A 20882-nucleotide genomic window follows, 5' to 3' on the forward strand; every position below is an offset into this window, starting at 1 on the left:
GTAAAGTCGGCTTAGTCATCCGTTCATGACATGCCCCATACTCTCCCCAAGCACGGGCACTCACACAGGCACTCACTCATTGGGAAGGGGGACTCATCGATCTCATGATAAGAAGAAGGTGCTTGCTTACCTTGAGCATCAACTATTCAAACTCTTGTATACTATGACTGAAATTTGGTAATCCTCGATCTGTTTCGCCAACATTTGCCGAAAGCACGGCAATTGCGGCTCTCGAGATCAAGACATCGAAATGTTGCTGCCTGGCGGACTTATGGACGTGTCGCGCCGGATGGCCCGCAGTGCCCGAGAAACATAAGAAATGAGGCACCCCAAGCTACCATGCGCCGTGCTTAAGTATCTTCAAAAAATCTTTCTACACGTCTCTCGAGCGTTGTTGAAGGTTTGAGACTACTCCTCTCGCTGTTCAACTTCTGAAGTAAGAAATTTTGGGACGCAGGAACAATGTCTCGCTGATAATCCCATGCAGAGCCATCTCGGCCGAGTGGTCAACCAACAGTCGGCCTGCTTGCTCTTCATTAGGATTATCTCTGCCGTTCATCAGCTCAGCCTATCACAACCTTGACCACCTCGAGGATAGTGGTTGCAACAAAGGCTCATGCTCACATTGGCTAGTTCGGACTAGACCCTGGTAGTCCCGCAGTGGCTCCTGACAGGGGTGGTGGGAGAAAGCGCACCAGGCTACCAGCCCGTCCTGGCTTTTCTTCTTCTCCGCTTCGAAGCTCTGGCTCCCAATGTCTCTCACCACTCTGCAGCTAGGTTGTGTCTCCTTTGCCCCCTCAGGAGGTGTCAGACGCGCAGGCGGCTTACTCTGACGAACAATCTCTCGGCAAAACCTAAACATTGGAGGCTGACTTGTGGGTTTCTGCTGCCTCCACACACCGGGGCGGCCACAAGCGATGGCTCGGAAAGGCAGCCGGAAAACCAGAACGGGATGCATCACCTGCAAGTGAGTGTGCCTGGGCGGCCGCCGTTTGGTATCACAACGAGATGCCTTCTTCGTGACGATGCGAGACACTCACAAGGGGCTCCGGTCTAACGGTCGCTAGAATTCGCAAAGTCAAGTGCGACGAGACGAAGCCGGCATGCAACCGCTGTATGGCCACCGGCCGCCACTGCGACGGCTACTTGCCCACCGGCAGCACGTCAGCAAGACATACAAACTCGGCTCTTCGCTTGTATCGGCCAGAAGGATTTCCAGGGATAAGGACCGCTGGAGAGAGCCGAGCTTTGCAGTACTTCTGTCAAGAAGCTGGCCCGCAACTGTCAGGCGCGGTAGACCCCCTTTTCATGTCGAAACTCGTCATGCAATTTACTAGCTACGAGCCTGCTGCTCGACACGCCGTCCTAGCCATCAGCACTCTCACCGAGCAACTACATGGCGGCACTTGTGGACCACTGGTCCGAATCCAGGATCAAGAGTTTGCACTTCATCATTACAATGCAGCGATCAACGACATTAGGAAGCTGAGGTCACCAGAAACACATCCAGTGGTGCTGCTCGTGTGCATCCTCTTTATCTGCATCGACGTCCTGCAGGAGAATCGCAAGATGGTCATTCAGCACTGCAAGCACGGGTTTGCCCTTCTCAAGCACACCACATTCGAATACGCCTGGACAAAGCAGTATCTTTTGCCTCTATTCCGAAGAGTCGCTGCCACCTCATTCATATGGGCAGATGATCCGTCAGATTTCCCGGATCTAGACGGCCTAGAGCATCCCATGCCTGATGGATTCTTCAACTTCGCCGATGCCCAGGCCATGATCGATGATGTCTTCAGCCGGACGCTTCGACTCGTGCGACAAGGTGATCCGTATCGCATTCGTCCAGAAACGAATGGGTCACCGCCCCCAGAACTGTTAACCGAGCAAAGCCAAATCAGACGATTGCTAGAACAGTGGGAGCTGCTAATGGAAGATTTTGAGGCTCGTCCGTTGTCCCCGCCTGGGAGAGAGTCCCCGACGACAGAAAACTTGACCAAGACCCTCCGGTTCATTCTCCGCTGTCGCTTCGAATCCTGTAAGATATGGTTGAACATGGCTTTGGACTCAGAGATCCATGACCACGATAAACACATGGATACCTTCGTCGAGATGTTGCAAGATCTTGGGGTCACAGATCCTGGATTTCTGGACGGGTTCCGGCGGTCACCGAGCTTCATGTGCGATGCCGGCTATGTGCCCATGATCGTACTGACATCTGCGAAATGTGCCCATTTGGAGTCAAGACTGTCGGCTTTGAAGTTGGTACCGGTCCCAGGACTGCCAAGGGAGCTTCTGTGCCTTCCAGCACACGCATGGGGCTGCCCGGAAGTCAAGGACCTGCCTCAAGTAATTCAAACCTCGACTGAGGATACTGGTACAGCACCTGATGATGTAATGGAAATGAGTACATAAGATTGATGAACGGAAAGTATTTCTCAAGCTATGATGAGCCGCAGGTGGTTTGCATTTACCTGCAGGATGCAATGTTTTTCTCACAGCGCCTGCAGATGGACCTGGTCTACGCATGCATTTGTTCCAAATCAAGACGAAGATCCGCATCCTGCCTCAAACGGCAATCGTATCTGGTGAATCACCAATGAGATCGGGTGTCTCTCCTGCCGTTTACAACTGCGTATGGCAGGCAATACATTAAGATGAGCATTGTGCTCGCTGTGGAGACACTGATTGAACAGCGCTCAACACCAAGACACCGCATGTATGGTGTATCTTAGAAGTTGAAGGCAATTACTCCAAACACCGGGTTGGTACCGTGACAATCAAACCACTAAATCAACTTTGCTCACATGATGGGCCTGCCCCTGGAAAGTTATTGACACCAATTGACCTGAACGTCTACAGGGCTGAAGCAGCCACGCAAACCCCCTGCAGGTCGGTTCGGCAATCAAGGGTAAAGGCCGAAAGACAACCCGAGGCACGTCCACTAAAGGAGACCAATCACATTGGCATTCGCAACCCTTCGGAGTGCAACTGTCTCTGAGCCAATCGCCCACATACGATGGCTTGTCCCTTCAGCGACTCGCGTCGACTCTTTGTTGACCTAGCTTCTTCGCGAGACAGTGAAGGGTTCCAATTCAGCGAGAAACTCGGTGGATACGTTGTTTCTCGATACGATGATATCGTCTCAGTCCTCGACAGACCCGAACTTTTCAGCTCTCGGCCGACGGTGCCAGAGTTCCCGCCAATGGTCCGGGATCTGTTTGCCAACAAAGTACCAGACAAGGGCACATTGTTAGCACACGATAACCCTGACCACGATCGGCTGAGAAAGAGCGTCGCATCCTTCTTTGTGCCACGTAGACTGGAACGATTCGAGCCAATGCTACGCGCCGCTGCCCATGACCAGATCGACAAATTCGTTGATTCGGGCTCAGTCGAGATCAAGAGTCAATTTGCACTTCCTGTACCATTGAGATGTATTGTGGTAGTTGCAGTACTGGACCCAGCCAGATGGGAGTGGATCGGACGTTGCCTTGCGCTCTTCGGCGGCATCACCAAGTCTGAAGAGGAACTCAGCATTCAGCAAAGAGTTCAAGATGTCTTGGACTTGCACACATACATCGCCGGTGTCATCGAGGATAGACGGAATGATAGAAAAGATGATCTAATCAGCCATATTTGGAACGAAAGAGATGCTGGAGTAGTGGAATTGACCGACTTCGAGCACCTCAGCATGATTCCAGGCCTTCTTCTTGCCGGTCATGAGACTACGACCAATGTTCTTTCCATGGGGATGGCACACCTGCTCCATCACGGCTTGTGGGAGCGAGTATCAGAAAGCGACGCGACAAGATCAGCCGCCATTGAGGAACTTCTTCGCTATGAGTCGGCCATAACAGGGATGCCACGGCTAGTCACAACGGAAACGAAATTCGGGGCTATGACCCTACAGCCAGGAGATAAGCTTTTTGTGGCATACAACTCTGGCAGTCGCGACAGTACCAAGTTCGAGAATCCGGATGAAATCGACATCGATAGACACTCCAAGACGCAGCATCTCGGCTTTGGGCGTGGCGTCCACGCTTGCTTAGGAGCCCCCTTTGCACGTCTCCTCCTAAGGACGGAGCTCAAGGTCCTCAGAGAGCGACTTCCTCAGCTTGAACTAGAGACACCGTACGAAGAGATCAAATACAGCGAAGTCCATGAAGGGCGTGGCCCAGAAGCCGTTCGGATCTCTTGGGACCCTCCAACTCACCATGACATTGGCAGTCGTGTTCAGAGCAATTCGGCAACAAAGATGGCAGCCAGGCCACACGACCAGAAGATGACCGTCAGCGAAATATGTCAGGTCGCAACTGACGTGATGCAGATAACACTGCGACTCATCGTTGGTTCTGGGACACCGCGTTGGGCGCCTGGAGCCCACATTGACGTCAAAGCAGGCCCATTTGGCTTTCGACAATACTCCATCTGCTCAAGCCCAGATGACCGAGATAGTCTGGCATTTGCTGTGTTGAAGACGAACGATACCGGAGCTTCTCACTTCATACATAACAGTGTGAAACAAAATCTTGAACTTACTGTTCGCGGACCAAGGAACAACTTTTCCTTCGAGTCAGGCTCGCGAAGAACTGTGTTCGTTGCCGGAGGCATTGGAATCACCCCTATCAAGCCAATGGCAGCGGAAGCAAAAGCCAGAGGGGAAGACTACACAATCATCTATCTCGGCCGTAAGCGCGATTCAATGGCGTTTGTGGAAGCAATGACTGGAAAGCATGCGAATCGCTGCATCACTTGGGTAACTGAAGAACACTGTGGACAACGATTCGATGTTAGCAAGTACATTCGATCGCTGGATACGGAAGGCCTTCGGGTTTACTGTTGCGGCCCTGAGGCTCTGCTTCGAGACATTGAAAATAGCCTGAACAATGCGCCACCGGATGTTTTGCGACTGGAACGGTTTGCGATGCCTTCGGACTCTGGCACAGAAAACACAGCGTTTGATGTTGTCCTCAGCCGGAGCGGCAAGGTCCTGCGCGTTCCTGAGGATAAGTCAATCCTAGATGTCATCAATGATGCAGGAGCTGGAGTAATGTCCACCTGTAACAAGGGCTTGTGCGGAACTTGCGAGGTTAGGGTCTTAGATGGGCTGCCCGAACACAGGGACGCAGTCCTTACACCTGCTGAAAGAGCTGAAGGAACCACAATCATGACTTGCGTGTCAAGATGTCGTGGAAGCAAGCTTGTACTGGATCTCTGGTGAAGTAGCTGATCGCATCAGGATAGGAGGTCCTCTCATTTCATATATCTGAATGTATTCAGGAAGAAAATGGAGACAGACTGTACAGTAAAAATGATAGTGTGTTCCAAACCTATGTATTATTAATGCCACGCCCGGGCGCAGGGACTTTTCCCTTTTTCCATCCCATACCAACCAGGCTCCTACGGAACCCATCAAGGTTCCAGAACATCGATTTTAGGCCAGGAAAACACTCAGCCATGAAATGAAGTACATGGTCTGTTAACCAAACTTCAGATGTGTCACTAATACTCCAAATGTATTCGCCGAGGGGGTATTGAGGCAACTCTGCGGGCGTGCTTAGTGCACAGAACCACGCCTGATTCAAGGCGCTTCAACGTGACCCTTTCTACTCTCCCTCTCAGACATGTAGGCACGCCACTTGGGGTTGATAATGTACACAGGAATTCCAAGAAGGAAGATCACACCAAAGATCCCGGCAAGGACACCGAACGCAGTCTGATACCCGAACCTCTCGACCATTGGCGTCAACCCGTAAGTCACGCCGAATGACACCACATTCTTCGTACCAACAACTACGACCAACGCAGGCCCGGGATGTTTGGGAGCTGCCTCGGAAGCAAACGTCGTGGAGATGATGATAATCGCTGTGAATGAGTACTGAAAGATGGTCCAGCCCATGTAAGGCCCCCACCAGGTCGTCCCGCCAGGAGCAGTGTAACCATACAGCAACAACATACCGACGCCAACGATGGCAGGTGGTACCATTGTGACTAAGTGATGCTCCGGAATGTGCACGCCACGGTTGCGGCGGGCGAGCCACATCACGAATGGGTTGCCAATGAATGTGCAGAAAAGCATACCGAGCACAGCGCCAATAACGCCACCGACATTGATCAGGCCGATGTCAGCCGCTTGCCAGTGGTAGTTGTCCATCAACACAGTATTGTAAGTGAGACTCATGCCCACACCGCAACCTAAGGCGATGGAGGATGTGAGAACGGCGTAGATGATTCCAGGGGAGGACATTGATTCGGCCATGTGCTTCCAGCTCAGCAACATAACCTGAAGAGGCTGTGGATGGGGCGTAGACCAAGGCCTGATTCTCTGAGCATAGGTCTTACGCTCAATGGCACCAGCAGCGTTCCCAGCTCCCGAAGCTGTGAGTCCAGAACGACTCATCTCTTCGAGATACGCTTGCGCTTCCGAGTCAGGGATGACGCGGGTGACACCAAACTCATCGGTAATAACAAGTTGACCGTCTAGAGACTCGGGCGGGCGGGTAAACTGGGTTTCGAAAGCAAAGAAGAACGCAATCACAAGACCAACAGCCACAGTGATGACGAAAACCCAATAATACCATCGCCAACCCAGGTCGTGGTTGATGTATGACGACGCAAGGTTGATAGTTGACGAGATTGCATTCTGCGCCATCCAGTATAGCCCGAAGATCCGAGACCGTTCGTGGAGAAACGTGACTTCGGTGAGCATGAGTGGGAGGAGGGATTCCGAGGCACCTGTGGCTAGGCCCTGAACGATGCGTGAGGCGAGATGTCCGTTGTAGCTATTCTGCAGAGCAGCTGCAATGGTGGCAATCAGAAGGATGACCATGAAGCCAAGGAAGACGGGGCGTCTGCCGTAGGCTAGCGAAAAGGGAAGAATGATGTAGTTTCCTGTGATTTGATGTCAGATCTATGACTGTCCCTTGCATGATGGTCCTGGACCTTTTGGAGGAATAATCGAGACAACTTACCAAGGCCTATGCACAGAGTTGGGATCGTAATAAGAAGAACAATCTCGTCTGATGAGTATCCTTGAGGGGTGTACATCTGGAAGAAGACACTCAGGATGGCACCGAGTCCGCTTGCAATCGACAGGCCCATACTGGAGAACCAACAACAGCAGAACACCAGACCGTACTTCTCCCATTTTCTGAAATTCAAAGGATCGTTCGGGTCCGAAGAGGGCACAGGAATCCGTCGAACTTCGCCATCCTTATTTACAAGCAGGGCATTGCCATCGACGTGGGTATGGTTATCTTTGGGATCCGGGTTGAGGTCTTCGAGATGCTCGACGCGACTATCGATTTTGGCATCTTCTGGAATCGAAGCTGACGTGGCCATGCTGACGTTCCGGTAGTTGTTGGTTTCTGGGATGATCGATCGAGTATTTTTGAGTCGTCAATTGGGCTAATTTCCAACGAAGAAATCTCAAATGTCGGCCTGCAACTCGTTACGACTGCGATTAACCGTCGCAACTGCAGGATACTGGTTGTCGCACACTCTTCGCTCGCTGTGAGGGAAAGAAGCATATGATCGTTATTCAACATATTGAACAAAGCGGATCCAGTCTCTTTTCAATTTGATGAGCCGCTGCCACTTGATGGAGCGTTCGTCGGAAAATGGAGGTGAACACGGGCAACCCCCGTTCCCCGGTGGGGTTGAGTGAAGATCTACCCCGGACTTGGCACTAAACATTTCGGCTCGGTTGGTGAAGTACGATGCTATTCGGCTCGGAATCTGCAGAACCAACAACGCCTAGTGCCAAATGTATTACTCAAGAACCGAAGATGCGGCTCTTCCAAAGGCCTCAAATTGAACGGCCGGCTATCTGTTCGATTATCGCAGAAACCTTGCAATGCAGTTTTCACGCCTCCTGATTTTGGAGCGTTCTCGCCGGACTCGCCTGCTGCAACTTGTTAGACAGTGGCGTCCCCTCAGAATTTGCCGTGCATGGCTGAAGCGGCTCCGGTGTACCACACGCGGGATCGAGTCAGAAGACTCGTGAGAAAATGAATCTACAAATTTGCAAAATCAGGCTGCGAGCCGGGAAAAGCAAAATTCAAGCCAAAGCATGCAAGTCGCGTCGTACAGGCACAGTAAGGCTTTCAATGTGGAACGCTGCATAGCTAGCAAAGTCGGTGAACACGCAAGCAAGGTGAGACAAGGCGTCTCAATATGCTATAAAAATTCTTTTGCTTGATCACAGAGCCGCATCGTATACATGCCATTGGTCTCCAACCCTGTAGCCAGTAGGAAAAGGGTCCTCGGGATCCAACACAACCTGCTTGTAGCTTGTGATCCAAGCTCTTCCCTTGACAGTTGGAATGATGGCATCTTGATCGCCAACCTTGACGGTTTCCTTAATGCGGCACTCAAAAGCCGTGTCAATGACACTAGTATGCTTGAAGTCCTCACCGACGGCAAGCTGCCCCTTAGCATGAAGCAATGCCATGCGGGCGCAGGTGCCTGTTCCGCAAGGGCTTCGATCCAGTCGGCCAGGCGAGACAACGACGGTGTTCTTGGCAACCTTCCCACCGACGCCGTCTTGCAGAGGCTCGGTGAATGAAAGAACCGACACTCCAGCGATTTCCGGGTTTTCAGGGTGACGAGGAGTATAAATAGAACGAATGGTCTGCTTGATCCTTTCGCCAAGCTCAACAAGCTTCGCTGCCTGCTTGGGCTCGATACTAAGGCCAATTGACGCGGCGTCAACGATGGCATACCACATGCCGCCCCACGCGATGTCTGCGGAAACAGTCCCGATTCCGGGGACTTCAACGCGCAGGTCGAGCTTGTCGACGAACGCGGGAACATTGTCAAACGCCACATTCTTGCATTTGCCGTCTCGGCACTCCGCGGTGACACCGACCAGCCCTGCCGCCGTGTCGAGGGAAAATTTGGTCAGCGGCTCCTGCATGGGGATCATCCCTGTTTCCAATAGAACGGTCGCGGTGCAGATTGTGTTTGAACCGGACATTGGCGCATACTCCTCACTCTCCATAATCAAGAATCCCGCAGCGGCTTCTGGGTTGCATGGCGGCAGGATCAAGTTCGTATTTTTCGGTGACCGTCCCCGGGGCTCGTTCAGAAGCAGTTGTCGAAGGTCGTCCTTATGCGTCAAAAAGTGTTGAAGTTTGTGCCACATGGTTGGCGCTGGCACATCCAAAACTCCGCCAGTAATGACGTCGCCAACCTCTCCCTCAGCGTGACATCCGACCACTGTGATGGTGCGTGTAGATCGCATGGCTGTGACTGTTCAGGCTGTCGATAACCTGGCTGTGATTGGTTGCAGAATACGAAATGACGCTCTACTACAGTTGAATAGAGGAACTCTGAAGCCACGATGAATTGTCAATGTACCTTTAAGAAGGTTTTAAGCAATTCCAGTAACCGGCGTTTATACCGGGAAATCGGACCCCACTCCGACTCTTTTGAACCCCCGACGGATGGTGTCGCCGAAGCCTGCCCGTTATCTCGGAATCCACCTAATTACCCCGCATCAAATGAGTGATAACCGTGTAAACCTACCATATCCAAATGTGCTTGGGAATCATCTACAAGTAAAGCGAAAGAGCTTATGAATAGGAGGACGCGTCACGAGTAACCAAACACCATGACACATGGCAGAGTAGCTAGCTAGCCTGGCGACAGTAACCCACGCTGGAGGCCGAACACATCAAAGCTTTTGTCAAGGTCAGGAGAGTGAACAGTAGACGGTCGCAGTTGGTTCCATTGCATGTCTTGCTAATGATTTCGGAGTCGCTTCCGTCAATCAAACCCGCCCACCCCCGAGAAGTTAGAGACATGATCCAGCAGATCATATTTTACATTTATTAAGTGGCAGCCTAATTTTGCATCAGCCTGAGACCGGCGGTTAGGGGTACGTCGACGAGAAAACTCGCATTTCGAACCAACCAAATGGCGTGTTTGGGCGTCGTAGGGCTGAGAGATCACATTAAGACGGCACTAGTAAACGAAATGATGCATCTCGAACCATCAAATATGTTGAGGCGTACACCTAATCAGGCGGAATCGGTTGTTCTGATCGGATGACTTTCTGTAGCTAGGGCAGTTCAGCTCCATGCCGAGGCCTTTTGGCCTGTCTCTCGCAAGCATCGCCTTGCCGATCATTTCTGGGCGCCGCTGGCGTGTCCTTGTCTTCTCCTCAAGCCGTGGCTGCGCCGTGGGCGTACAGGGATGCGGTCGCTCTAGAAGGGCATGGCTTCCAGCGGGAACCACCCGTCATCCCTTCCACGTGCATACTTATTGAGATAGCCGTCGCGAATTGACGTTGGATTACGGCGTGGGAGCGATAAACCGTTGTCCCGGAGCCACTGATATGCATTCGGAATGCGTCGGATGTAGACCCAATTGCGGTGCTCATGTCACCTTTAGGGGTCGGCAATGCCTTCAGGGAGGATAGTGCAGGCAGCTGAGACGGGGCATACTTCCAGTCTACCAGGCTAAGGCCCTGATCTTCTCGTTGCTAGTCGCCAGTAACTAAGGCAAAAGGGACTTTAGCTACCTAAGTAACTATAGTATTAACTATTTATTATATTACTATATTAAGCGTAGTAGTATTATCTAACTACTTCCTTCTTTTATTAATTTACTATAAATATAACTATTAATAGTAATAGCTAGTTAGTATAAATAGATTAAAGAGATACTTAAATAAATAGGGTTCTATTAACTTCTATATACCTCTTTTTCTATTTTTTTACTAAATAATTATAACTAATAAAACTCTATTTATAAGGTTTTTAAACTTTATAGTTACTAATAATACTAATAAGATTATATATATTATATTAAGTTTATATATAATTAATAAGAGAAGCTTTCTATCTAGCTAAACTACCCCTATTAGTTTATAGATATCTTTATAGTTAATATTAATACTAATTTAAAGTATTTAATTCTCTTAGACCTCCTTATTAAGGCTAATAAAGATAACTTAGCTATATAAAACTATATAGTACTTTATTAGTTTCTATTAGATATAAATTAATAAAAGTATATTAATTAATATATAGCTATTTATATTCACTAAAATAATAAATAATATTAAGCTAGTAATAGTAGTAAAATTTATAAAAGTATATAAGATTATAACTTTAATTAATAAATTTAGATTATTATTTATTAACTATTATAAAATAAAAACTTTATTTTAATTAGATATTAAATATAATAATAAAATAGGTAAGATCTTTACTAAAAATAAAAGTTAAGAGGTATTTATAAAAGAATATTTATATTTTAAAGCTATATAATAAAAGGGGTTTCTATTTATAGATAATATAATAACCTTTTAGCTTAATAAAGTATTAAGTAGTAAATATATTATTAAAGTAGTATAAATAAATAATATTATATCTAAGATCTCTAAAAGAGAAGCTAAAGAAGAGTTAGAACTATAAAGGTTATAAAATAAAAAGAGGAGAGAGTTAATAACCTTACTTATTAATATTAAGCTTATACTTTAAGCTATAAAGAGACTTTTATACTTAGTTAAGTAATAATACTAAATTATTAGTAATATTAATAGTAGTATTAAGTATAGCTTCTTAAGTATTATTAAGGTAAATATAGTAGTACTATAAGATATTAATACTAATAATATAGAGTTTATAATAAATAACTTCTAAGAGTTATTTATAGAGAAGTTAGGTTTTTAAGTAGTAGCTAAAATAAGTTATTTTTTAGTAATATTATTAAAAGAAGTAGTAATTTAGATAAATATTAAGTTAGTATATAGTAAAGAAGCTTTTTTATATAAAATTAGTATTATAGCTAAAGAGTAGAAGTATTAATAATTTAGCTATATTTATTATATTAAAAAAAACAGTTATTTTCTTATAAAACTACTTATTATTAAAGTAAATATTATAATATTACTATACTCTATAAGTAATATAATCTCTTAACACCTTACTTAGCTATATACTAACCTTCTAATCTACTTACTACCTCACTTTCTTTATAGTTACTTCTTACTACTCTATTAACTCTTCTTTTTATACTTCTAACTATATAAAGTTATATAGTGTTATTACTATATATATAATTTTTATTTACTTAGTAAAGCTATATTTAAATAGTAATAACTATAAGATCTTTTATAACTACTTTATTTAGCTAAAAGTATACTTAATAATTACTTACTAGCTTATATAGTATTAATTATATAAGTTTTTCTTATTCTTAGCTTTATTTAGCTTTTATATCTTATTAATATAATACTTCTTACTAAAGTAAAGCGTTAAAATACCCCTCTTATAAGTAAACTTAGTATCTCTAAAGTAAAACCTACTTTATAGTATTTTAAAGTTTCTACTAACTACTTATTATATTAGAGCTATATTATTTAGTAATCCTTTTATACTTACTAAGATATATATATATACTATTAAATTATATAGTAATAAGTATATTTTAAAAAACCTTACTTTTATAGCTAAAAAATCTCTTCTATTAAGCTAGAGGTATATAAGCTTTAATAAGAGTATTATTAATTATACTAATATAACCTATTAATAAAATATACTTCTTTTTAAGTTTAATATCTAATAAGATATATATCTAATTAAATTACTATATAACTTCCTAGTAAAATATAACTATAGCTATAAAGAGCTAATCTATTAAATAAGATATTAAGTTTTAAATAATAAAGAAGAAGTAAATAGCTTAATACTATAATACTTTATATATTATTATAAATAAAAAGATTATTAACTTCTACTTAACTATTTAATATTAAATATCTTAGAAGTAGTTATTAGTTTATAGCTATATTACTAAGCGCTTAAAGTTATATTTATTAAAATAGAGGATATTTCTAAAATAAGTTTTATTACTATAAAATACTAATTAGATATACTTAGTAATAATAATAAAGCTACTTTTATAAATTAAATTAAACCTTAATCCTTATTAATTCTAATATAAGATATTATTAATATATATTATAGTAATAAAAGTAATAATAATAGTAGTAAAAATAATAAATACTTATTAATAATTATTTATTTTAGTATATTTAATAGTAAAAAATTAAATAATTTCTAGTTATTAGTATTAGTAATAAAAAGTTTATTTCTCTATTACTAAAATTAATAGTAGAAAATTAACTTTTTACTAATATTATCCCTCTTATAGCTTATCTTAGCTAAGGTTTTACTTAGGGACTTTATATAACTCTAATAATAATTTAAGTATATTAATTACCTAATTTTCCCTACTAAATTAGGTAAAATGTTATTAAAAAAGCATTTTTTAGTTTTTTTATGCTCTGCTAATATAATCTAGTTACTAATTACTAGCGACTAGCAACGAGAAGATCAGGGCCTAATTACCATCCACGGGCGCCCGCGGAGCACTATGCATTGCGGCGTATTGGTGAGAGAGAATTGCAGTGAAAACCTGTTTTTGTGAAGTTGAATGCACTTCTGCCTGTGCCTCATCGCTTGGAGGATTTCTGCAGTCGAATCGTCTTCAGCTGTATCTGGTCTTTGCTCGATCGTATCCAATAGCAGCCCTGAGATACCAGTTTGTGGCTTTGGATTTGTATGTGAGTGAAATTGGCACAAAAAACACGATGCCAGGATACCATCCTCCGGGAAGTATGAGTTCTCCGACAAACAAGGCCAATCAACCCTGACCCCTCGCAGCGGGCCGATGTCAAGGCTTTGCCAGGGCAGTGAAGTCATCGGCTGAGCATACTGGGGCCATCTCCGTCGGCCTTTCTGATTTGATTTTCCTCGAGACAATGGCCCCCAACATGATGCCGTCCCCGCCGTGGCTGCATTTCCTAGGGCTGATTGGAGATGGATCGGCGGTTACCCATCTTGCACCTCGGGCGGAGTACAGGTCACCCAAAACAGTCTTAACCCGATTAGGGGAAAATAAGTATACTACTGGGGGACTTGGAGGCTGACATCCTGGCGGCCAACAAGGCATCCAGCACTCGTGGAGTAAAGGCTGTATAAGAATCCCCAAGCCGAAGCGGACCTGATCCCGAGCCCTCCACACTCAATACCGCCCTTCCTTGTTCCGTTTACTTCGTCTTGCTCGATCTGGAAACGTCTGTCCGCCACCTGTCACCCACATCGGAGGTTACTTGCAGCTTTACGGCCCAACCCGCGCACCGGCTCGCGCCAACGAAGCTCTGATCAGCTCGACGTTTACCCAAACACTAGTAATGACATCTCCAATAACCATGTCAAGCTCGCCTGACTCTTCATCGTCACCGGAGGCCCCAGAGCGACGCCGTTGCTGGGAATGCCTTCGTCGACGATTAGTCTGTGATGCAACACGACCTGTGTGCAACAAGTGCCGGGTTGCGGGCATCGTGTGTCCAGGGTACGATGACAAGAAACCGCTGACTTGGCTCGCTCCTGGCAAGGTAACTTGTCGTACACGGCGCAAGAAGAGTACCGCCGTCAGCATAAAACCAACAACCAAACCGAAGACCCCGAGGCCGGCCAAGCAGCCCAAACACAAGCATTTTGAAGTCGGAACGGATATTTTCAATGGTATCGAATGTATTTTCCATGCTCCGTTAAGAACGGATGTTTGTGACGTGTATGATGCTGTACAGTACTGTGAGTCTCCAACGGCGGCCCCCTAAGAGTCGAATTGACAATGCATTCAAATTGGATTGATCTCTCAAGACGAAACTAATATGAAACTTAGACAACGCCGTTTTCTACCCTCACACTGCGGCTGGTCACAGGGATGGCATAGCGAACGTCTTCGTAGACGCGATACCCATCAACATTGTCCGTTTCCTACCAAAGGCCATTGCGCACAATATGGTTTCCATCGTCTTCCAACATAAGATGTGTGTACAAACACAGTGGAAACCCGACTGTCCCTCCCTCAAACATGCACAAGCCCGTTTGCACCACCATCGAGGGCTTGCAATTCGTGCTCTAAACGAAGATATCGCCAATGAAAAGACTCAGAGCAGCGATGTTGTACTGACAGGTGTTATTCTCCTGCTCCAGTCAGAAGTACGTTACATTTGGCCATGTGTTTCTCCGCCACTTGTGCTAAGTGATTTGCCCTACAGATTCAGTCGTGCCTTTCGCCAAACTGGAGATACCATGTCAACGGCCTCCTGGCAATGCTTGCTTGCCGTGGGGGTGCCATAGGGTGGATGAGAGAGGTTCCAATGCTCAAGGGAATCCTTCTATCCTTTCTGATGTATGTGATTGATCAAACCACAGTATTCTGCCATTGGAAAGCATGAGCTCACGAGTCTTATAGAACTGCCACTTTCGCAAACACTACCAGCCCGTCCCACGATCATGTCAGAATAGCGTCGCACGAAGGGCTACTTATGCTTACCGATGAGCTGTATCCACTCGGTCTACATCCCAATATGCCCTGCCCGATGGCCCTGTTCGAGGAAATCATTCGCATTAACCACGTTCGGGATGGTGTCTCCAACGGCTTCATGAGCAAGGATACTGCGAGGTCTATCGCAGATAACATCGTGAAGAATATCGAAGCCTTTGACGCCCGAACGTGGGAGGGATTCTATGCGCAGCATGAACACAATGAGCTGATTGGGCTCATGTTTCAATCTGCAGTGGCAGTCTTCTGCCTGTCAGCCCTGAAGAGTATCTTAGTCTTGCAGTCGTCAAGTCACTTGAGAGCTCATAGTGACCGTCTATACTCCTTTTTGGAAGAAGGAAAGAAGCATCCAGTGCTTCAGAAGTCGGTCCAGTGGCCATTGATTGTGGCTGGAGTCGAGGCTGGAGCCCGAGTGGATAAGCGAGGATTGGTTGGTGAACTTTTCCTGGAGCAGAGCAAAGATGTTGGTACACCGTTACCAATGCATGCGAAGGGGGTGATACGAAATTTTTGGGATGGCGATCTTACAAACTGGGACGCTTGTTTCGACAAACCATACGCTTTTGTGTCATAGAAACCAATTGCATGCATTATTGGCAGCTGCAAGTTTAGTCTAGCCCTGAAGAGTTTGAATATCCACCAGATAAAAGTTCAATCTACGACAGAATTTGCCAATGAATTATTCTCGCTGTGGTGTGTACAAGATGTAGACCTGGAGGTCACTCTGGAGTGTTTTCTGTCGCAAACATGTGTGGTTGGTTGTTTTGGCAAACTTCAACATCAAAGACCAGAAGATTATTAATTAAGAGGCGAGATCAAAGCGGAAGATGGATAGATCCTTGATTTCGTGTGGCGTGCGTTTCTTACCCGCAAAACTTAAAAGCCATTAGCTTACGAACTGTCAAGCTTAATTGCCAGGAAGCCAACAAAACGATTGTTTATATTCCAAGAGATGCACGAACTAAAATAACAAATCGTCTAGCTACAAAAGACTTGTGGAGTTGAACTTGAAAAGCGTCCGGTGCCATGAAGACTAGATCAATTCTATTTGTTTCTTACTCCGATTCGAAGCCAATCTGGGGCAGCAACTGGTTCCACGACGCCATCACACCTGTGACGTTTTTGAACGGTGTAACGTCGACATCGCATACGGTGTCAGGGTCCGGAAGTTGTCCTTGGTCGAAGTACTTCTGCATGGCCTTTGCAGTGCAAACTGACGGCTGAGCTCTCCAACCATGCTGTTCAAAACACATCAGCGATTCTCTCCTATGACTAAGGTAAGATCATGAGTCAACGGGGATGAAAGCTTACTCCATAGCCGTTGGATTTCAACAGAACGCTACCATCAAAGCTTGCGGTGACATTTTCTGCCGACAGATGTGAGGTTGACCCATCTAAAGAGTGGGTGAAGACGAGTATCGGGTTCTTGGTTTTGATATTGTTGAAGCCCCCCTCGTACCTTTCCTTGGGCTTGATTTTCCACTGGGCACACTTCATTTGGACTTTGATCAGCACAAGTCCAGTTGTGCGGCTGGCATTCGTGATCTTGTCGATTGCCGGCTGGAAGACTTCCAAGTCATCGGTGCGAAATCCAGCGTCGGCGCATTGGATACCGGTCGCGGAGTCATCCCCGGCATCACCTGTATCCTCGCCGGCGCCATCAGTCTCAACACCCAGCAGCTGCAAGTATCCGAGAGTAATGCCGGTTTCGTTTCTTGTAAAGAGATCGTTGAGCCACACTGTGAGCAAAGGCCAGGTCCTCGGGTCGTTCAGCTGTGGGCGAACTGCCGCAGCTATCGCCGTCCTGTCGATGACTGTAGATCCCACAAGTATCGGACGCAATTTCGCCTCTTCCATGACCGAAAAGAATTCCTCACGAAGACTGTCCACTGTCTGGTTGCCACCAGAAAATGGGCAGCTATCTCCAGAATTGAGACAGGTCTGAAATATTGCGTCGAGACTGGAATCGGCATCCATGGCCCATTCGGAATTCCTGAAGAAAAAGTGTATCAGTATCGTATCGTAATCTCAGAATGGTGGGAATGACATACAGGCCGTAGTACCATTCATGTGGATTCACGACTCCATCAAGCACAACTTTGTCCATACGTTCAGGGAACATGGCAGCCACGGTTGCGCCCAAAATTGTCCCATAAGAAGTTCCTGTTGGCGAAACGTTAGCTCCGACGACAGTCTTTGCGACATCGAGTCTTATAAATGGAAGTATCCTACCCCAATATCTCAGCATTCCGTCATCATCAAGAGCGTCAACTATTTTCATCGCATCTCTAGCGGTATACGCTGTTGAAATACGGCTCCCAGCCTCGCTAGCTGCAGGATCCAGAGCACACGTGTTTGCCTCGCCCCCGGCATACGCCCAATGTGTTCCCACCATCGCTGGGTCCGAGTTGTTTCCCATAGGACCTGGCAAAGAATTGAAGATGCTCCTCAAAGTACTACTCTGATAACATGAAAAGGTTGTGGTATTTCCGACGCCTCTGGTCATGTACTGTTAGCTAAGTGCCCTTGAAATAGGCGTTCGAAATGCCACATCAGAGGCATGAAAACGCACCTTGGGTCCCAGGTAATGAGATCATGATTTCCTCCAGTGGTCCTTGGCGATTGTCAATATCAAATCAACATCTTGGATTCTAATTCCTTACGCTTGAAGAAGATAGCTCCGCGAAGCTAGGCGATCCCGTGCGGGAACCCCAGGTCCACCGAAATTGAACAGGATGCTCCCCTTCGAGGGCCCCTTGATAGCAGGGACTTTGAGCAGTTCGAGCTGAAAGGTTTCGCTTGAATTGGAGCTGGCGTAGTCCAGTGGGACAGTCAAATTCCCGCATTGAACGGGTGCTTTGCTGTTCTGGCTCGGCAGCCAATCCGGGCAAGGTCCCCATTCGACTGTTTCTCTTCGGGCGTGATTCAACGCAGATGCTGAGGCAGGAGCTGCTACGGCCAAAAGCAGAGTGAAAAGGGCGTTCTTACGAAACATAGTAAGGTTGATGCGCGGTCAATGAAGATGAAGTGTCAGGCTGCAATGCGGCATTGAGTTCACCAAAAGCCTGGGTGTAGTATCCGTGTCACATATATATCTATTTGATACTATTTTCTCCCGTTGCTTACTTGGGCTGAAAATCACCGCATGTCGTCACAGCTGAACAGGTCTGCCTAGTCGCGAGATGTATATGAGCCAAAAACAGAAATCACTTGGAGAGTCGTGGCTGATGATAGGCATGAAAATGGAAGGCAACTTGGGAGACTGATTGGCGGATGCACTGGTGCCTGCTCCACAATCTTCATTTTTCAGCGAATGTGTACACCTTATTTCCTCTTTGGGGAAATATGAGCCACTTGGCTAGCGGCATGTCATCTCTGGTATGACCAAATGCCAAGCTACTAACGGTCCATGTCAAATGAAGTTGCAGGTTCCAGGAGGCAGTGTCCTGCGATAGGGAGAATAATCGTGCCGTGTGAGAGACTTCGGTCGGCACCGCGCAGAACCGTCCTCACGCTGATGTGAGCACGATGCAGGCACAGAGAGAATAGTGATGTTCGACTTGTACGAAGTTGTACCAAAGCAGAGCCGCCCCGGAGCATCAGAAGCTGTTCTGCTTAAAGTCTCCATGACGTACCATGTCTTGCGCGCGTTGTAGTAGTTCCGTTCATCGGCCCAGTCATTTGCGGGGCTCGGCCCGTAGCCGAATAGGGTCGGGGCCGAATGGCGCCGGCACGGCACCCGATTACGCCGAGCCAATGACCCAGAAATAGTTTGATATTGAGCCCTACCTCCGCGAGTTCATGTCGAAATGTTGCAATATATATGCAATGGGACTACAGTTATGCTTCATGCATTCGATTTTCCTTGGTCTGCTTCTTACTCCGGCGTCATTTCCTTCACATGCAATTCAGCTACCGAAACACGTTTGCTCAATCGGTTCTTGGGACGTCGACTACGCAAACAGGTCTGATCGATCATTTTGCGATACCGAGCCTACAATGAATCGCGTGGGTTTGAAGATACTTAAGCAGGGTCTGAAGTCCTCGGGTATGTCCTTGCCAGGGCGCTTGTCGTCTTCATAGATATTTCCACCCACGTTCACCCGCTGGACGGATAAGTTGCGAAGCATTAATCTTTGTTCATAAGGCAACACGAAGTGCCTAGTACAAAACTTACTTGTAGCGACTAGCTTGCGAAATTCAAAGTGATACGACACACGGACATCATTCGCATTTAGCGTGAACTTTATCCAATCTAAGCGCTTTATTGATTAGCGGGAACTCTAATCGCCATATGCCATGTCTCTTCGCGCTAATCACAGCAAGCCTACCCAGGGGTCCAAGCGGCGCAGGCTAACGCTAGCCCCCTTACTCACGTAGGGGGCGAAAAAACAGGGTTTCTACCCAAAAAAGGAGGTTTCTACCTAGATCACTAAAAATAGTATTTTTTAGTATTAACTTACTAAATTAATAACTTTTTATAATATAATTTTTAGCTTTAACTATATTATATAGTAATAAAAGTAGTATTATTATATTACTCTTAAATAAAGCTATCTAGCTATATATATAATATCTATATATTTTATATAAGTATTAATAAGCTATAGAAGATAACTATATTATTACTTCCTATATTATTAATAATATATTTCTATTTTTTTACTATTTATATTAATAGAGGTATAATTAAAAAGTTACTTTCTATAATATTATTAATATAAAAGTATATTAAACCCTTTTATAGAGCAAAATAGGGCGTTTATTACTTTATTATTAGCGTTAATATAGCTAATAGAGCTAGTATTAGTAATAATAGTAACTTAGACTTATTAATATTAATAATATTATTATTATTACTAAAATTATAAACTAAATTAATACTTAATATAATATTATTATTATCTTCTTTAATAAAGTTATTAATATTATTAAAGACCTCTAAGTTACTATTATTAAAGTAATACTTTTTTAAAATTAATAACTCTCTAATATTAAAGTAGCTAAGAGGTTTTCTAAAATATTTAATAGTATTAAATACCTCTTTTAGTAGTAATATAAAGTTAAGATTAATTTACTACTTAGAAAGCTTAAGTAGTTTAATTTATTATAAGTTTTTCTTATTAAAAAGGATAAAGTTATTAAACTTACTAATATAGTATAACTATAATATAAAGTTTAACTTCTTTATATACTTATTAATTAGTTAATACTTATTAATATTATACTTTACTTTGAACTCCTTCTTTTATTATTAAGCTTCTTTTTTTATAGTAATATATTACTACTTAAGTTTTTTTTATAAAGCTTCTTCTATTTACCTCTTATAATACTTTTTAATCTCTATAAATATTAAACTTATAATAAATAAGTAAACTAGTTTAATACTTTACTAAATCTACTACTTATATTATTATATCTCTATATATTTATTTTAATTAATAATATATTTTTACCTTCTCTTATAATATAGATTATTCTTACTAATTATAGCTTTGATTACTTTATAACTC

At 44.7% G+C, this 20882-nt stretch overlaps 6 protein-coding genes across 6 annotated transcripts; 3 read left to right on the forward strand and 3 right to left on the reverse strand.

Moving 5' to 3' along the window:
* Positions 1-917: 917 nt before the first annotated feature.
* On the forward strand, positions 918-2415 carry atnN-8 (Aspercryptin biosynthesis cluster-specific transcription regulator atnN; the record flags this gene model as incomplete). The annotated part of the gene is made up of 2 exons (XM_036637666.1): positions 918-967; positions 1068-2415. The coding sequence occupies 2 exons, from the start codon at positions 918-920 to the stop codon at positions 2413-2415; spliced, it is 1398 nt and encodes a 465-aa protein (XP_036497568.1).
* A 604-nt stretch (positions 2416-3019) lies between these two features.
* yeaX-1 (Carnitine monooxygenase reductase subunit) lies at positions 3020-5224 on the forward strand (the record flags this gene model as incomplete). Its single annotated transcript, XM_036637667.1, has 1 exon — positions 3020-5224. The coding sequence occupies one exon, from the start codon at positions 3020-3022 to the stop codon at positions 5222-5224; it is 2205 nt and encodes a 734-aa protein (XP_036497565.1).
* A 360-nt stretch (positions 5225-5584) lies between these two features.
* CGCS363_v005819 (putative MFS-type transporter) lies at positions 5585-7344 on the reverse strand (the record flags this gene model as incomplete). The annotated part of the gene is made up of 2 exons (XM_036637668.1): positions 5585-6894; positions 6975-7344. The coding sequence occupies 2 exons, from the start codon at positions 7342-7344 to the stop codon at positions 5585-5587; spliced, it is 1680 nt and encodes a 559-aa protein (XP_036497566.1).
* An 859-nt stretch (positions 7345-8203) lies between these two features.
* Positions 8204-9247, reverse strand: CGCS363_v005820 (4-hydroxyproline 2-epimerase 1; the record flags this gene model as incomplete). Its single annotated transcript, XM_036637669.1, has 1 exon — positions 8204-9247. The coding sequence occupies one exon, from the start codon at positions 9245-9247 to the stop codon at positions 8204-8206; it is 1044 nt and encodes a 347-aa protein (XP_036498373.1).
* Positions 9248-14209: 4962 nt separating this feature from the next.
* On the forward strand, positions 14210-15678 carry CGCS363_v005821 (uncharacterized protein; the record flags this gene model as incomplete). The annotated part of the gene is made up of 5 exons (XM_036637670.1): positions 14210-14612; positions 14704-15023; positions 15083-15216; positions 15280-15540; positions 15606-15678. 5 exons carry the CDS (start codon positions 14210-14212, stop codon positions 15676-15678), a joined length of 1191 nt encoding a protein of 396 aa, XP_036498098.1.
* Positions 15679-16424: 746 nt separating this feature from the next.
* On the reverse strand, positions 16425-17764 carry tap-1 (Tripeptidyl aminopeptidase; the record flags this gene model as incomplete). Its single annotated transcript, XM_036637671.1, has 4 exons — positions 16425-16607; positions 16681-17362; positions 17421-17532; positions 17602-17764. The coding sequence occupies 4 exons, from the start codon at positions 17762-17764 to the stop codon at positions 16425-16427; spliced, it is 1140 nt and encodes a 379-aa protein (XP_036498372.1).
* Positions 17765-20882: the final 3118 nt, after the last annotated feature.

Source organism: Colletotrichum siamense, assembly GCF_013390195.1.
Source record: "Colletotrichum siamense strain Cg363 chromosome Unknown KSG_Cg363_contig03, whole genome shotgun sequence".
Lineage (NCBI taxonomy): Eukaryota > Fungi > Ascomycota > Sordariomycetes > Glomerellales > Glomerellaceae > Colletotrichum > Colletotrichum siamense.